Source organism: Nyctereutes procyonoides, unplaced genomic scaffold (assembly GCF_905146905.1).
Source record: "Nyctereutes procyonoides isolate TBG_1078 unplaced genomic scaffold, NYPRO_anot_genome, whole genome shotgun sequence".
NCBI lineage: Eukaryota > Metazoa > Chordata > Mammalia > Carnivora > Canidae > Nyctereutes > Nyctereutes procyonoides.
This window is the reverse complement of record NW_026575131.1, coordinates 54363508-54382005: the sequence shown is the minus strand read 5'-3', so window position 1 is coordinate 54382005 and position 18498 is coordinate 54363508. Positions and strand designations below refer to the sequence as shown.

General features: G+C 46.0%; 1 protein-coding gene across 1 annotated transcript in view; it reads left to right on the top strand.

The window, feature by feature from the left end:
* The first annotated feature begins 42 nt into the window (after window positions 1-42).
* Window positions 43-18498, top strand: part of CATSPERD (cation channel sperm associated auxiliary subunit delta) — a 52115-nt gene continuing 33659 nt past the window's right edge. Inside the window, exons 1-8 of the mRNA XM_055344866.1 lie at window positions 43-170; window positions 2010-2064; window positions 2905-2981; window positions 9078-9150; window positions 9891-10005; window positions 13154-13221; window positions 14333-14446; window positions 17671-17754. Coding sequence (XP_055200841.1) covers window positions 85-170; window positions 2010-2064; window positions 2905-2981; window positions 9078-9150; window positions 9891-10005; window positions 13154-13221; window positions 14333-14446; window positions 17671-17754 — 672 coding nt within the window. The 5' untranslated portion in view covers window positions 43-84. The remainder of the gene's footprint in view (window positions 171-2009; window positions 2065-2904; window positions 2982-9077; window positions 9151-9890; window positions 10006-13153; window positions 13222-14332; window positions 14447-17670; window positions 17755-18498) is intronic.

Here is an 18498-nt window from a genome sequence, read left to right as displayed (position 1 = left end):
GGTTCCAGTCTGCGCATGCTCAGACGGTGAGGCGGCGCCCTGCGGCGGTTGAAGCGCTTGGGTGGCGTTGGTTCTTCGGACAAGATGCTGGTGTTGATGCTGGTGGCGGTGCTGGTGGCGGCGGCGACCCTGCAGCCCTGCTTGCTGGCCAGCGCTCGGCAGCTGTGCCGGTGGGGCTGCCCTCCCCGGGGAGGGGTGCTGCCCGGGGTCGGGGAGCGGCGCCGGCTCGACCGTGAGCAGAGCCTCCGCAACCTCGTTAAGGCTTCTCAGCTTCTTGTTGGAGAAGTTGCACTCGGTGTTTCCCGTTCTTTCACCCCAACTGCTCCAGCCCATCACCAGATCCCCCATTGCCGTTCAGAGCTTGGCCCCGATTCCCGCCCTCGGAGCCTCGTGCGCCGCCGCCACCCTAGCCGAGGGCTCTTCTCCGACCCACTCCTGCAGCCGGAGGGATCATGTGTAAACAAATCCGATGGGACACGCCCCGGCCCTGTTTGTGTGTGGCGCCAGGGATAAAACCCAAGCTCCTGGCGCAGCCTGCATTACCCCACACGGTCTGGCACACAGGACACTCTGGGGTGGGGCCTTCCTGTGCCCTGTGAGAGGTTGAGCAGCATCCCTGGCCTCCACTCGCTATAGATGCCAGTAGTCCTTCCTCCCCCAGGCTTGAAAATCCATCAGAAATGTCTCTAGTTAGGCACTGCCAACTGCCCCCTGGAAATTTGAGAGGCACGGATCTGGCACCTGCCCACCCCTGAGTCAATGCTCCAGTCACCCCATCCCTTGAACAAGCCCAACTCCGGCCAGCCTTGGGGACAGGGGAGACGGCGCTTGCTACACTCTCTGCCTGGCACACTTTGCTTCCAGATTTCTCCATGCCTGGTTCCCGATCCTGGTTTAAGTCATTCTGATCCTGACTTAAATAGCACATCTCTTTATTTAAAGCGCCCCAATCCCCATAATGGCTTTTTCCTGTCACTGACTTCTGTTACTGTTTTGACCCTCCCCCCCCCTTTTTTTTTTGTCTAGGGCTGTCAGTAGATTAGCTACACGAGGATGTGGAGTATTTATCTCACTGTGTACAGAACTTTTTTAAATCTCAGTAAATATTAGTGAATACTGTATAATAGGTGCCAAGGGGGGTAAACAGATAAATGCTAACAGGGTTTATCCCTCAGGGAACTGCTGCCTGGAGTAAGCTGTCATTCTCAGCAGGGTCCCCGTTTGCCTATGAAATAGTAAATGTGCACTTGAGGTGCATGGCCTAATTTGATCTTTACAACAGTTCAGTGATTCCTTAACCGTATCTTATAGATGTGAAAACAGACCCAGTGGAATTACTCACTGGCCTAAAGACCTAGCTAGTAAGCAAAAAGTTTTCTGGTAAGATTTACCAATGAGATTTGTCTCAAAGTTTGGAAAGATTGGTGATATCCAATTATCCCATATCCTCACATGGGTTCTCCAAGCATGGTGCTAGACCACCACCAGCAGCAGCAGCACCTGGGAATTTGCTAGACTTGCAATCCTCAGATCTACTGTATCAGAGACTTGGAGGTGGGGCCCAGCGATCAACAGTTTATCAAGCCTCCAGGTGCTTCTGACACATGTCAAGATGGAGAATCTCTGCTCTAAACTATAAACTGTACCAACACTCTCTAGCCACCAATACCATCCATCTCCCTGTGCCTGGCCACAACTAAAGAGAGAGAGAGAAAGACAAATCCTTGGAGTAAGAGTTCCTAATCTGGGTCTGCAAATGAGCCTTTATGAGCTCTCAGGAATTAAATCTCCATTTTTGCATATTTGTGTGTGTGTGTGTGTGTGTGTGTGTGTGTGGGAGAAGGAGAGGGACAGGAAGGCCCACAGTGTCATCAGATTTTCCCGGGGCTCCCGTTAACCTAAAGCATCAAAACAGGTACTTGAGCATTAACCCAGGGGTACCCTGGTAGGAGTCATGTTGAATATTCAATAAAAAATGACAGATGGTCTCTCTCGTCACTTACCTCTAGTACTCACATGGTGAGGACAGGAAAGGTGTTTCATGTCAGACAGCAAATCCAAGGGGTACGTGGCTCCATACCTCCCTCTCGCTCTTCGCTTTCGGAACTAACACTTGCCAGTATTTCTCAGGTGTCAGTTTTGTGTCAGGCATAGAACATTATCTAATCCCTACCATTGCGCTTTGAAGCAGGCTTAATCTTTCCCACTTCACTAAAAAACTAATTGGAAGTGATCAAATAACATGAAGGAAGCCAGGAGATGGAAGTGGGTTTAGAACGCAGCTCCCTTTTTCCAGCATTCATTTGCTGCATTGTAGCTCTGGAATAACATGAAGCACATGAGTTCCTTTGCTCACATGACATCCTGCAAGAGGGAACTTTTTTTTTTTCTTCCCCACCCCATGTGTGTCTAAAATGCAGGGAGGAATATTTCACCTTTTAAAATGTATTTCCGTTGACATGGCATTATTTCAGAAGTGATATCTGCATTTCTAAATCCCCTCCAAGCGCCTAGTCCCTAACATGTTAGCTTTACAATTCCTCGTCCTCTGGCGTCTCTTTCAAATAACTAATGATTTGCAAATAAGCAGTAACCTGTACAAGGAATGAATGTGATATCAATAATTATCTTGCGAATCTTCATTTTTAAATTTTGATGTAATTATAGATACACAGCAAATTGCAAATATAGCACAGAGGTGTCTCAGGTACCCTTCACCCAGCTTCTCCCACCCCTTTGACCTCTGATGCCACCAGAGTGTACTAGGAAAACAGGAAAATCACATTACATTCCTCTTATCCACCTACCTCAATTTCATCTTTACATTTTCAGTATTATAGGTTAGGAGATTGTCTTTCTCAGCTGTTCGTTATTATGGAAATTAAGATTTGTCTATCTCTCTAGGACCAACTGTATTTTTCATCTATGACATCACACTTGATTAAGCATCCTTGCAAGAAAAACATAGCCCTGTATCTAGGGTAAGTGACCATTTTATGTACTGTTACCTTCCCTTTTATTAAAGCATTAGATTTGCCTTCATTCATTCAACAGACATTAAGGAAGGTGGCTCTGTCCTGGGTTGCTGCTTTTTGGCCTGTAGGGAGTTCATAGTCAGGGTGGGGGTCAAAGGAAGGGAAATGAAGAAACCTGCAAATAAAATCACGAGTTAATAGTATGGTACCACCTGTCACAGATCCTGGATATAATTAATCATCGTGGAAGGTGGGGGCATTCAAAGGACTGGGAATACCATGCCCAGGGTACACTTGGGATCATCACTGTGCAAGGGGTAGAACAACAGGTGTGCAAACCATACTGAAATGTTCACCCTTTAACCTAAGGGCAGTGGAGGGTTTGGGGCCACACAGTTTGTGTTCAGGAGGATTTCAAAAGCCCAGGCCAAAACAAAGCAAAGCAAAACAGCATGCTAAAGCCTAAACAAGAACACCAAAAAACCAACCCCCCCCCCCAAAAAAAAAGAAAAAGCCTAAACAGAAGGCAAGGCCATACAGAAGAGCAGGAGGGAGCTTAGCAAGACTCGTCAATTCTCCTGAGGTGTGGAGGATGGAGGTGAGCAAGCAGTTTACGATGGCTCTCAAGTTTCTGGTGGAAGGAACGTGGGAGGGAGGGGGGCAAGAGGTGGCAGCTTGGGATGGCTTGCTGCCTGCGAGACACAGGAGGCCAGAGACGGGAACACAAGGTCGTCATCTGTATGTCAGTGGTGGTTCTGGCTGTGGGCAGTCACACAGGAATCACATGTTCAGCAGCCAGAGGTTCTGGTGAATCTTGATTTTTATACAGCAGGTGGGAGAAGAGAAAGAGAAATTGGAAAGCAGGAGACCTAGAAGCTGAGGAGGAAAGCAGAAATTGGAAAGCAGGAGCCCTGGAGGAGGGATGTCACAGAAAAGGCAGGACACGTGGGTGGGGAAGCAGCCAAAAAAGCAATGGGGCAGATGGGAGAGAGAGCAGGGACACGGAGGTCCCAAGGCTTATGTCACTCTCTCCAGAAGCCAAGACATTCCAGTTCCTGCCAAAATGTGGATGAACCTGGAGGATATTATGCTCATTTGAAATAAGCCAGACCCACAAGGACACCTCCTATGTGACTCCACTCCCAGGAAGTCCCCAGAGGAGGCCCGTCCACAGAGACAGAGAGGAGATGGTGGGAGCCGGGGGTGGGGCAGGGGGCAAAGGGTGAGTACTTCCTGGAGACAGGGTCTCTGTGTAGGGAGATGGAAGGTTCTGGAGACAGTGGTGGGGGTGGGTGCACGGTGGGTGTTTCCTGTCACCAAATGGACACTTAGAAAATGATTATAATGATGTATTTTATGTATTTTTTCACAAATTGTGAAATACACACTTTATATTGTGTAGTTTTACTGCAACTTAAAAACATTTTTAATTAATTAAAATTAAATACAGTGAAAAATCCACACAAACTAACCATGTTTCAAGCACTCAGCCTTCTCGGACAGTTCAGAAACAGAGTGTTTCCATCATCACACCTGCTTTAGAGCAGGAGTCACAGATGATGCCCCCCCCCACCCGGGCCAAATTCAGCCCGCCACCTGATTTTGTATGGCTGCTGAGTTAAGAATAGTCTTTACACTTTACATTGAAAAAAAAAAAATCAAAAGTAGAACCATATTCTGCGGCATGTGAAATGATATGAAACTCAAATCCCGAGATCCCTGGGTGGCTCAGCAGTTTGGCACCTGCCTTCGGTCCAGGGTGTGATCCTGGGGTCCTGGGATTGAGTCCCATGTCGGGCTCCCTGCATGGAGCCTGCTTCTCCCTCTGCCTGTGTCTCTGCCTCTCTCTCGCTCTCTCTCCCCCTCTCTCTCTGTGGCTCTCATGAATAAATAAAATCTTTAAACAAACAAAAAAACTCAAATCCCAATGTCCATAGTAAAGTTTTATTCGTACGCAGCCACATCCACGGGGTTGCATATTGTCCATGGCAGCTTTTGTGCTACAATAGCAGAGTTGAGTGGTCAAGACAGAGGCCATGTGGCCCCTAAAATATTTCCTATCTATCCTTTTACAGAAAAAGTTTGCCAGACCCCCTGTTTAGAGCATAACATCCTTAAATGAGATACCCAGAACACATTGGAGTGAGACAAATTCTGATTCCAGCAGCTTCTGGAAATGACACATTCTGTAATGCCCAATAAAATGGTGAAAATGTCACTTTTCACCTACAGTGTTGGTGAGGATGAGGGCAAATGGGGATGAGGCTAAGTGTATCTGAGCAGTTTTGGAGAATCTGTCAAAATGTTGAACACGTTCTCAGACACAAAAATCCCATTTCTTGGCAGTTAACCTAAATTTGTAACTTGTTTATGTTGCTCATGTGTATGCTTCCTGAGACCTTTGTCCCACCTGGAACCTCTCCCTAGAATGTCCTTTCTTCTTGCAGTCAGGGGGAAGAGCATCCCAGGTGGCAGGGGCAACGTGTGCAAAGGCCCCCAAGGCAGGACCTGGCTTGAATTGTTGGGAGGAACAGCTCAAGTGCAGTGATTGGGGGAGGAGCAAAAGGAGATGTCAACAGTATCAGATCACATGGGACTTTGTACGGTGTGGTGACAAATTTGGATTTCAGGGGGAAGCCACCAGAGGGTATGGAGGGGAGTGGCGCAATCTGATGTCTCTTCTAGAGGGCCACTAATTGTTGGCCACTAAAAGCAGAGAGGGGAGATGGCAGAAGGACGCAACTGAGGGGCTGAGGCTGTGGTGCAGTGAGAAACCAGGGAGGCAGCATTGGAGGGAGACAGTGGTAGGAAAGTAGTACATGAAATCTAGTGGTTCAGAGGAGGAAGGGTCTGGAAGGGAATCAAGGAAGGCTGCATGGAGGAAAGGGCATCAGTTACGCAATGAATTGAGTTGTGGAACCTTGGCTGGGGAGAAACAGTGGGGCATCAGCCCAGAGACGGACACAGAGCTCTACTTGGCTAAGAGTTGGCCTTCTGTCTTTCAGCGTAAGGACTGAGTGCCTCCCAGGATGAATACGAGTTGGCTTTGAGGGGGCATAGGCCACATCAGGTGGCGTGAAAGAGGGACGCAATATGTGTAAGGCTGGAGTGTAAAACTGAAATCTAAGCTAGTGAGAGGGGAGGATTCTGGGCCTGCCCCCCCCCCCCCCAGGAGAGGTTGCACAACAGCGGGAAGCATTGGTGGTTGTCACAACTGGGGGTGCTACTGGCATCTGGTGGGCAGAGGCCAGGGATGCTGCTCAGCCTCCTACAGTGCAAAGAACTGCCCCCTGTGAGAGAGAGTCACGTGGCCCCAATGTCAGCCGCGCCAAGGCCAGGGAGCCCTGGGGTAGGGACACAGGTAGAGCTCAGATCATGGACCACCCTGTAGACCAGTTAAGATGTCTTGCCTGCGATCCTACAGGATATAGGTAGCCCCTCAAGATTTCTGAGTGAGAGCATTTCTGATTTCTGATTGATGCCAGCAGCCACTGCCTTTGGAATTGACAGTTATTTTTTGCTATAATATCATATGTCTAATTTAAACATGTTTCCCGTTTTCTTTCCCTTGTTTATAGACCTCCTATTTTGCTGCCAGCATGCCATCTTCTGCAAGACTGGCATGAGAGTCCCCTACTTTCTAATTCACTGTTTCAAACATTTTTAAATTAATTAATTAATTTTATTAATTAATTTATTTATATGACAGAGAGAGAAGCACAGAGCCTGACACAGGGGTCAATCTTACAACTCTGACATCCTGACCGGAGTCAAAACCAAGAGTCAGATATTTAACCAGCTGAGCCACCCAGGTGCCCCTCTAATTTACTGTTTTAAAGTTGTGTCTAAATCCAGACCATATAAACCTTGGAGGAAAGCATGTTAGTGAGGCATTTGACCTTTAGCCTGTGAACAACATAGTGTTGGTTTTGCATGTTCTAAAGTTTGTTGTTACTTACTTCTGGATTCTCTTTTTTTTTTTTTTTTTTTACTTCTGGATTCTTAATTAGGTTTCTAATAGCTCCAGTTCCTGGAAAACTGAGCCACACTATATATTGATTTCAACCCCAAACTTGTTTCTTTGTATTTTTTTTCCTAGTGAACTAAAGAAGGTCTTGTAGGGCAGAAGCAATGCTTGGTCATCTTTATGTCGCCAGAGCCTGGTATCCAATAAACATGTGCAGATGCATGAATCAATTAGTGGTTTTGGTTCTTTTTTTAAAGATCAAAATAGGTGAAAACCTTGTAGTAGTTCAGAAAACTCTTGTTCAGAATACTCACCTCAGGGATCCCTGGGTGGCGCAGCAGTTTGGCACCTGCCTTTGGCTCAGGGTGTGATCCTGGAGACCCGGGATTGAATCCCACGTCGGGCTCCCGGTGCATGGAGCCTGCTTCTCCCTCTGCCTGTGTCTCTGCCTCTCTCTCTGTGTGTGTGACTATCATAAATAAATAAATTTAAAAAAAAAATTAAAAAAAAAAAAAAGAATACTCACCTCAGGGGTGCCTAGGTGGTTCAGTTGGTTAAACACCTGACTCTAGATTTTGGCTCAGGTCATATCTCAGGATCATAAGATGGAGCCCTGCATTGGGCTCCATGCTGGGCGTGGAGCTTGTTTGAGATTCTCTGTCTTCCTCTCCCTCTGCCCCTCCATCCCACCAACCCCTATATCCCTAGCTTGTGCACACACATGCTCTCTTTCCGATGAGACTCAAAATAAATACCATTTTCATTCAACTTGTATCAAAGGTCCCAGCCAGTGCAATATGACAGGAGAAAAACTTGAAATGTAAAACACATTGGAAAGGAAGAGACAACATTAGCCAAATCCAAGAGTATCAGCTACCAGAAGGAACAACTGAGTGTAGCAAGATGGCCAAATACAACACGGACAGTGAAAACATCAACGCCTCTCTTATAAACTAGCCATGGATGCTCAGAAAAGGCAGTTAGGAAAAAACATCATTCCAAATAGCAACCAAAGCTTTAAGACACATAAGAATTAACTCAGCAATTCCTTTCTGTCTAAAACCATAAAACTCTGCTGGAGGGAGCAGGAGAAAGAGATCTGGAGAAGGAAGCAATATACCATGTTCATGGATGGCTTTCACTTCTTAAACGTTTTCTGCCTGAGGGAACACATTGTTTCTTTCATGCATACACATTCCTGGTCTGAAACCTTTTACTTTAGTGGGATCAGAACCATATAAGTGACAAAAGTGGAGTGCATCCTATGTAAGGCAAGCTGTCACTTAATGTACATTTTATGTAATTTTATATTTGATATGGTCAGGTGACATGACTTTTTAAAAATGTTATTTCAAGAAGTCAAACACCCAGTCTATAGAGGTTTACTCATGCAAAGATGAAAGATGATAGATAGTTGAATACATAGAACCTAACCTAATCTCATTTTTTATTTTTTTATTTTTTAAAGATTTTATTTATTTATTCATGAGAGACAGAGAGAGACACAGGCAGAGGGAGAAGCAGGCTCCATGCAGGGAACCTGACATGGGACTCGATCCCAGGTCTCCAAGATCACACCCTGAGCTGCAGGCGGCGCTAAACCACTGTGCCACTGGGGCTGCCCTAAATCTCGTTTTTTTAAAAAGATTTTATTTACTTATTCATGAGAGACACAGAGAGAAAGAGGCAGAGACATAGGCAGAGGGAGAAGCAGGCTCCATGCAAGGAGCCTGATGTGGGACTCGATTCCAGATCCTGAGATCACACCCTAAGCTAAAGGCAGACGCTCAACTGCTGAGCCACCCAGGCGTTCCCCTAAATTTCATTTTTAAAAAGGTGGAGGGAGGGCACGTGAGTGGTTCATTCAGTTGGGCATCTGACTCTTGATTTCGGCTCAGGTTGTGATCTCAGGGTACTTAGATTGAACCCCATGTCTGGCTCCGTGCTCAGTGGGGAGCCAAATATGGAGCTCTCTCTCCCTCTGCCTCTCCCTCCTGCTCCTGTGTGCACCCCTCCTAAAATAAATGTTTTTTAAAAAGGAGTTTTGTTTGAGTAGACCATTTTAGCGTGCCTGATGTCATATTTTTTTCTTGTGTGAAATTGTTCTAATTTAACTCTTTTATTGTCTGTTTCAGAAGACGACTTTTTTTCACGAGAGATAATTTCAGAAGTAGTCTCCTTCCACTTTCCATCCCTACATCAATGAAGGTAGTTATTTTACTGGATCACCTGAAGGATTCTCAACATAAGTAACATTTGGTGGAAGATACAGTTTGGAAATCACACTAGTCCATTTTTGTTAGTTTGAGGGCTTATATTACAATGTAAAGTATATTACATTACAAAGTAAAGACATTGAGAGCAATTTCTAAGCCAGAAGGGTTGATTCTATTCTGCTCTTATTACTAAGATAGGTTCCCCCCTCCCCCCAAAGAAGAGTTGTTGGAAATGCTCCTTGTAATGGTTTGTGTGTTGTGAATGGATAGATTAGGTGCACTAATCTCAGGGCCTCCCTAAATTGTCCTAAACCAAAACAGAAAAACCTTTATTTACTCTCTCAGTAACATCTTGAAAAATTCTACCACTGGCCCCTACAACTAAAGAAGTCTTTGCCATCTATTCAAATGCCAAGGTTTCTCTTATAAGCAACACACTTATCAAGTATTTTCATCGTCCATGATTTACACTTTAGGCTTTATCCTCAGAAAAAGTTTTGATAAGGAAGAAGGAGAATTGATAAGGAAGGAGGAGGTATCCGAGGGCACCAAACACCAATTCCAGGCTCTCAGTTTCTGTTCCAGCTGACCCCAAATATTCAGTTCCCAACACCTAGGAACCAAACAGCTCTTGCTGGCACACAGGTTTCTTAAATCTGCATCTCAACGTCTTACTTCCCGAAATGTCTGAAAGGATGCGCTTGCTGATACTCTGTGTGTCATTATTTCTAGGCTGGCCTACCGGAAGTAACATCGGCACACATCGCTGGCTCAGTACTGCTGTTAGTAGTCAGTCGAAAAGTCTATATTTACAATTATGAAGCCAATTACTGGAACACATCTATAGGTACATGTGTTTTGTATTTTTAAAAATATTTTTTTGCAACCCGCCAACATCCAAGAACAGGTTATTCATTTTCGAAATGCAAACAATGCCACTACTTGGATGTCGTGCCCCAAGACACTGCCTCGTCCTTTAAAATTCAAAATGAATTCAATATTCAATATTCAAATGAGGGATCCCTGGGTGGCGCAGCGGTTTGGCGCCTGCCTTTGGCCCAGGGCGTGATCCTGGAGACCTGGGATCGAATCCCACATCGGGCTCCCAGTGCATGGAGCCTGCTTCTCCCTCTGCCCGTGTCTCTGCCTCTCTCTCTCATTCTGTGTGACTATCATAAATAAATAAAAATTAAAAAAATATATTCAAATGAATATTGGTTGTAGGGCTGAATGTAGGGCTCAAATGAATATAGGGTTGTAGGGAACCTAGTGTCAGGGATTGTAGTTACAAACCACAAAAGCCTGCTCTGATGTGACTGGAGTAAGTCAAGGACATTGATGGGAATTGCGTTGGAGTGGATGCCAGAGAGGATGGAGGAAGGCCGGGAATGACTCATACAAGCTTGGTGACAAGGCTGAGAGATAAGAATATTCGGTCTCACCTACTGCCCGTTAGGGACAGGGAATAGGAGAGAAGATAAGCCGCATGAAGAGAGTGAAAGAAGAGGACCGTCACTAGGAGGCAAGGGGATGAGGTCAAGAATGAAGACAAGGGAGGTGCCATTCTTTAGAAAAGAAGGATGTTTGGGTACCCATTGTGATGAGAAAGGGGTCAGTTTGGGGCACCTGAGGGGGGCTCAGACGGTTGGGCATCTGACTCTTGATTTCAGCCCTGGTTGTGATTTCAGGGTCATGAGATTGAGCCCCCCACCAGGTTCTGCTGTCAGTGGAGTCTGCCTGTTTCCCTCCCTCTGTTCCTGCCCCCTCCTTCTTAAATAAATAAAATCTTGAAAAATATTTTTTAAAACAAATTTTTTTAAATTTTTATTTATTTATGATAGTCACAGAGAGAGAGAGAGAGAGAAGCAGAGACACGGGCAGAGGGAGAAGCAGGCTCCATGCACTGGGAGCCCGATGTGGGATTCGATCCTGGGTCTCCAGGATCGCGCCCTGGGCCAAAGGCAGGCGCCAAACCGCTGCGCCACCCAGGGATCCCTTAAAAATTTTTTTAAACCAGAAAAGAAAAGAAAGGGGTCAGTTCAAGGTTTCTCAACCCCAGCCCTGACATTTAGGGCTAGGTCATTCTCTGGCGGGGGGGGCTCCCTGGTCACTGTAGGGATGCGGGGCAGCAGCCCTGGCCCCATCCACACTCCTGCCAGGAGCACCTCTCCCCCACTGCATCCTGACCCCACAAATGTGCCCAGATGTCACCCAGTGTTCACTGGGAGCCAAAATCTCCTCAGTCGAGAGCCACAAGGGAGGGTTAGTCGATCACCATCTGGCAATTCGTTCCTTATTCTTTTGCTTCACTTACGTTGGTTTTGGCGAAGGATTGTGGATCCTAGGAAGGGGAACCTTGCCCAGCCAGTGCCCTGCCTGCCAGGTGCTTGCTGAACCCTGGCAGGTGAGGGGCTGACAGTCCCCAGGAGGGACAGAGAGCACAGCAGAGGAACCACACCTTAGTTTGGACATGACCCTCAACAACCAGGTGACCGGATGATGCTGAGTGAATGGTGCCTGGGGTGGGGGGTGGGGGAACTGGGCACAGGTGCAGTGTCAGGTGAGCAGGTAGAGAATGTACCTAACCCAGGTGGCGTGGGCCCCCAGGGCTTCTGCTGGGGTCTGTAGTAACAAGCCACAGACACCTGCTCTGACCGATCTGGGGACCATGTCTTCAATTGTCACATCCACACCAAACGTGCAGCTGCCTCCAAACCTCGAGTCCATCCATTCTCAGCAGAACCGACCACCCTCAGCCAAACTGCCTCCTAGCCCTCCCAACTTCCTCCCTCTCTATCCCTCCCTCCAAAATTCACCCATGAGCTTGCTCTTGCTTTGTTGTCCAGTCCTCCATCCCCCTCCTGACCTCCACGTCAGTTCTTTTCTCTCTCACACTTTATGCCTCTTTTTCCTTTTTGGGGGGAGGGTATAACACTCACATAAAACTGACCATTTTAACCATTTTAAAGTGTACAATTCAGTGGCATTTAGTACATTCACAGTGTTGTGCAACTATCACCACTGTCTAGTTTCAGAACATTCCATCACCCCAAGAAGAAAGACTGTCCCCATCAACAGTCATATCCCACCCCCTCCCCAGCCCCTGACAACCATATACCCTCTTCCTGTCTTTCTGGATGAGCCTGTTCTGGACATCTCACACACGTGGAATCACACACTCTGTGACTTTTTTTGTGCTGGCTTCTCTTGCATCTCTTGCATCATGTTTTGGAGCTTCCTCCCCATTTTAGTGTGTGTCAGCAGCTCGTTCCTTTTTAAGGCCCCCTCCTTCTTAAATAAATAAAATCATAATTTAAAAAAACCTAAAAAATAAAACAAAGGAGTCAGTTCAAGGTTTCTCAACCCCACCACTGCTGACCTGTAGGGCCAGGTCGTTCTCTGTGGGGGGCCACCCACAGAGATGGGTGACTGATCAGAGATGATCAGTGATGTTGAGAGCATCTTTTCCTGTCTTGTTGGCCACGTGTATATTTTATTTGGAGCTGAAGCTTCTGCTTTTACAATAGAATTAAAAAAGAATGCCTCCCTAAGAGAAAGGAGCCCTTCCTGCCATTTTGGCAGAGTCCTAAGAGTTCCCACAAAACCATTGGATCTCAACTGTGACAGGAATGCCCTCCAGATGATACCTGGCAATATCTGGAGATATCTTTAGTTGTTAAGACTGGGGGAGGGTGCTTCTGGCATCCAGTTAGCAGAGACATAGTATAGTGCACACAGGACAGCCTCTCAACCAACAACAATCTGGACGCAAATGTCAGTAGTGTCAAGGTCGAGAAACCCTGCTTTATATTTTCCCCTGAAATTTAGGGAACTCATGGTTTGTTGACTGGTTGGTTGGTTTGTTTATAGTGGGTTGCATGCCCAATATAGGGCTTGCACTCATGACCCCAAGATGAAAAGTCACATGCTCCACTGACTGAGCCAGCCAGGCGTCCTGGAAACTCACGTTTTTTACAATGATCTTGTCCTTTTAGGTATAGAACACCCTGTTTCACATGTTTCTGGTGACAATTGTTGTTATAGTGGACATCCCTTTTGCGTCGTGAGTAGACCGTCAATTTTTTACTCTATTTTAAACATAGATAATGAATGAAAACATGGACAGAGTAATCCATGAAGGCTGGGACATCAGGTTCCTTGATGGACCTGGGCAGTGTCCCTTCCTCAGGGTTCAGAAGAGGACCTGAGATAATGGGATCACCTGGCTGACACATTAGGAATATATCCACCTACCTTCCTTTTTTAAACTTGTTATTATGAAATATTTATAGACCGTACAGGAAGTCCCACACCCTGTTCACCAATGGTTCTGTCTTATGTAACTATAATAAACTCAAACTGGGAAGCTGACCTGGAAATAATGGGTGGATCTAATTCTGTGTTATTTATCACATGTGTGAAGTCACAGAAGTACTACTGCCCTCAAAACACTAGACTGTTCAATGACCCCATAGCTCTCCTTACATCCCTGCCCTGCTGTCCCTAACCCCTGGCATACACTAATCTATTTTCCATCTCTATAATCTCATCATTTCAAGAATGTTCTATCTATACATGGGATCGTACAATATCGAACTCTGGGGATTAGCTTTTTTCACAAAATGCTCTGGAGACTCAACCCACCAATAGCGTGTAACTAATCCATTCCCTCTTCTTATCAAATAATATTCCATGGAGTGGGTTTGGTTGTTCTCACTTTTTGGTTATTACTAATAAAGCTGCTATGAACATTCATTTTTGTCTGCACGTAAGTTTTCATCTCTGGGATAAATGCCCGGGAGTGTGGTCATGGGCCTCTATCTCCTTTATTTTCAGTTGAGATATAATTGAGATACAACCATGTATAAATTTAAGGTGTACAGTGTGTTGATTTGATACATTTATAGGCCACAATATGATGACCACCTAAACCTAAACCTCCACCACATGATCATCATTGCCTTTTTGTGATGAGAACAGTTAAGATGAATCTCTTAGCAGCTTTGAAATGTATTAATATGGTATCGTTGTCTGTAATCACTATGCTGTGCATTAGATCTCTCGAACTTATTTATCTACCAGTTGCGAGCTTGTACCCTTAAATAATATTTCCCCAACCCCTCTAACCCTGTATCTCCTTTTAAAGAGACTGTTCTCTGTGTGTGTTATTCCAGGATATAAGTAACTCAGTTTTTGCTTATTTGCACGGAGATCAAATATCTCAGACCTACATATATTTCTCAAACAATGGGGGATTCAGATTTCAGAAGTTTGCCTATGAAAAACAGGTATGTTCAATTTGATAAAAAAGTGAACAACAAAAACAAATATATGTTTATCTTCTGCATGGTAGGAGTAATCTGCATGGTAGGAATAATTAGCTATCACTGTGTGAACAAGAGCTTTTCTCTCTTTAGGAGCCTAAGGCGCTGGGAGAGTAGGGAAAATTCTAGGTCATAGGAGGTTTTTTAGGAGTACTTATGTAAATAAACCTGGTGCCATGGTAAAGTCTGCACTTAACCCCAGGCCCAGCCAAAGATCAGTACCATCAGGTGCCATCATCATTCTAATTACACAGATGAGAGAACTGTCCTGGGTCAGTTCCCACCCTCCCCAAATTATACTCATCCAAAAGCACAGAGTGTAAACCTTACTTGGAAATAGGGTCTTTGCAGATTGACAAAGTGGGTTTATAGTGGGTTGCATGCCCAACGTAGAGGTCATACTGTGTTGATCATACTGGAGATCATACTGTATCAAAGTAGGTCCTAAATCCAACAACTGGTATCCTTAGAAGAGGGAGAGGACATGCTGAAGTGGACGGGATCCTTGGGAGCTCAAAGAGATGAAAAAGTTTTATTCTGATGCAGAGAGAGTCCCGAGTCCCCAAACACTTGGGAGGGATGTGTAAAGGAAAGCAGAAAGAGTCTGCTCTGCTCTTGAGCATTCATAGTGTCCCAAATGCAGGTTCTCTGCCCTGCCCAAGATTCCCAAGGGAGCCTAGAACCTAAGTGACCACATATTTTCATCCAAATTAGGCCTAGGACTCAGAATTAACATGTGCGCTTAGTTGAAATCAATCATGGCTAAAAAAACTGATAGGTGGTAGGTAGGTAGATAGACAAATAGGTGATAGGAATTGATTCACGTGGTTAAGGGACAGAGAAGCCCCACAATCTGCCATCTGTGGGCTGGAGAACCAGAAAGTCTGGTTCCATAGTTCCCTTTAAGTACAAAAGCTGAAGGACCAGGGAACCACTGGTGTAAGTCCTGGCATCTGAAGGCCCAAGAACAGAAGCTCTGATGTCTGAGGGCAGGAGGACATGGGCATCCCAGCTCAATGCAAGAGATCTCAGATTCACACCTTACCTCCCCTTCTTCCTTCTATGCAGGACCCCAATGGATTGAGTGATGCCCACCCACACCGGTGAGAGTGATCTTCACTGGGTCTACTGAATCAAATGATTCTTCCAGAATCACCCTCACAAACACACACAGAAATAATGTCTTACCAGCTACCTGGGCATCCCTTAGCTCAGTCCAGCTGACACACAAAATGAACCAACACAAGTCCACCCCTTGTCGCTGGGCGGCCATCCGCATCTCCTTCAACCATACTTACTCTCCAAATAAAGACACTAACAAGGCCATAATTCCACCCAACACAATCCATCCGTCCTCAGTACAACTGAAAAGGCATTCCTCCTGTGTGAAGTTTACTCTTCTCCTTGATGTCCTCTCACTCAAACACCAGTTATAAATACAACAGTCTATCCGCTGTGTGTGTGAATGTGTACGTGTGTGTGCACGTACGTAGGGTTATTGTTGTTTTCGAGGCCAGAGGGTTGAGACTCCTGAGCAGTCATGATTCATCCCCTTGGAGTTCCACAAGCAGGGAAGGAGTTGGGGTGTCTGCTGGGGAGGTGATGAGCAGGCCACTGGGAAGCCCAGCAACCCATGCCAGCTGGGATGGATTGACCATATGTCTTGGTCAGCTTGTGCCACCGTAACAGATGCCACGATCTGGGTGACTTAAACTATGGAAATTTATTTCTCACAGTTCTGGAGGCTGGAAAGTCCAAGATCAAGACAATAGGGGATTTAGCTCCTGGTAAGGGCTCTCTTCCTGGCTTGCAAATGGCCACCTTCTTACTGTGTCCTCACCTGACGAAGGGAGAACGCTTGGTATCTCGTCTTCCTTTTAATATATTTTCTTTATTTGAGAGAGATAGCTCGAGCAGATGGAGGGACAGAGAGAGAGGGAGAAGCAGACTCCCCACTGAGCCTGATGCAGGGCTCGATCCCAGGACCCCGGCTTGTGATCTGAGCTGAAAGCAGACACTCAGCCACTGAGCCACCCAGGGCCTCCAGGTGTCTCTTCTTATAAAGGCACTAACCTCATCATTGGGGCCCCACCCTCATGACTTCATCTAAACCTACGTAGTTCCCACAGGCCCCACCCCCAAGGGCCATCCCACGGGGGGCTAATTTGAATGTTTGTCTCCCCCCCCTCAAATTTATATGTTGCCATTCTAATGCCTGATGTGATTGTATTAGGAGTTGGGGCCTTTGGGCATGTTTATTTATTTTTTAAAGATTTTATTAATTTATTCATGAGAGACAGAGAGGCAGAGACATAGGCAGAGGGAGAAGCAGACTCCCTGAGGGGACCCTGATGTCGGACTCAGTCCTAGGACCCTGGGATCATGCCCTGAGCTGAAGGCAGAGGCTCAACCACTGAGCCATCCAGGTGCCCCAGGAGTGTTTAGAATATGAAGATGGAGTCCCAGTGAAGGGGATCAGTGCCCTTCTGAAAGAGGGAGCCATGGAGAGTTTGCTAGCCTCCTTCTGCCATGTGGGAACACAGTAACCCATAAGAACATAACCCAGAAGCGGGCCCTCTCTTGGCTGTGCTGGCACCTTGATCTCAGATTTCCAGCCCTCCACAACTGTGAGCAACGAACTTGTATTGTCTCTAAGCTACTCTCTCTGTGGCACTTTGTGAGAGCAGCCAACATGGACTAAGGCAGGTGTTAGGACTTGAACATATGAACATTCGGGGAAGACACAGTTCAGTCCACAACACTGTTTATGATGGAAAACTCCCCCTAGGAACCCAAGAGGCTTAAATAAAACAGCAGTCTTTCTGGAGAGAAAGATGTCTGGAGGCAGCCAGATGGGCTAGCCCACTGTCCCTAGAATAGGGCCTGTGGCCTCATGCTCCAACTTGGCTTCTGGGCACTTTGCAGACCCACCAAAAATAAGGAATCTCAGCAGGAGTGAAGGCTTTAAGCAGGCGTCTAGCAGTCTGAGGTCACACCACTTCCTCCCAACATCCCCAAACCAAGGTATTTTCATTCAAGGTTCTGTCCTACATGCTACATTTCCATAGAGGGGAAATAGATCGTAACTAAAAAGACTTTCCCTCATTCTGGCTTATGAGGTAATTTGGAGTTTAAATCAGACGCCTTAATGGTTTATTCATATGTGATGTTTTTTGTTTGTTTCACAGGCAGAACTAGTTGGGTCTTTGGGTGGAATCTTCTACTTTCACTCCTTGTCACAGGTTGGGCTGCTTCTCATTGATCAAGGGAAGGTGAGTAACTTTGTGGACTGGGAAGAAAGATTTAAGTGACCTTTGCCCCAAGCCAGGTTTTTGTTAAGAGTCACACACTTGGATTTTCTTTTTTTTTATAATAAATTTATTTTTTATTGGTGTTCAATTTACCAACATACAGAATAACACCCAGTGCTCATCCCGTCAAGTGCCCCCCCTCAGTGCCCGTCACCCATTCACCCCCACCCCCCGCCCTCCTCCCCTTCTACCACCCCTAGTTCGTTTCCCAGAGTTAGGAGTCTTTATGTTACACACTTGGATTTTCATATCTGAAATCCATCTAGGTTTTCATTCATCTATCCATTCATGTATCCATCTATCCATCCATCTATCCATCCTACCATCCATCCACCCATCCATATATCTTAGCTACTTATCCAACCATCCATCCATCCATCCACTCATCCATATATCCTACCTACTTATCCAACTGTCCATCCATCCATCCTTCATCTTTCCATCCATCCATTTACCTACTTATCCATCCATTCATCCACCCACCTGTGCACCTACCTGTTCATCCATGCACCCATCTACCCACTCACACGCCCACCACTCCCCTCCCCCTCTCATTTGCTGATACAGTCATGCACTTGGCAATATTTACGTAGTGTCTAGGAGGTGCTAAGCACAGTGCTGAACACCAAGGATAAAATACAAAGTTTGATGCACATATCGCTGACAAGATGGCTGTAAATGCTTCGTGTTGAAGTCTTTGTTTAG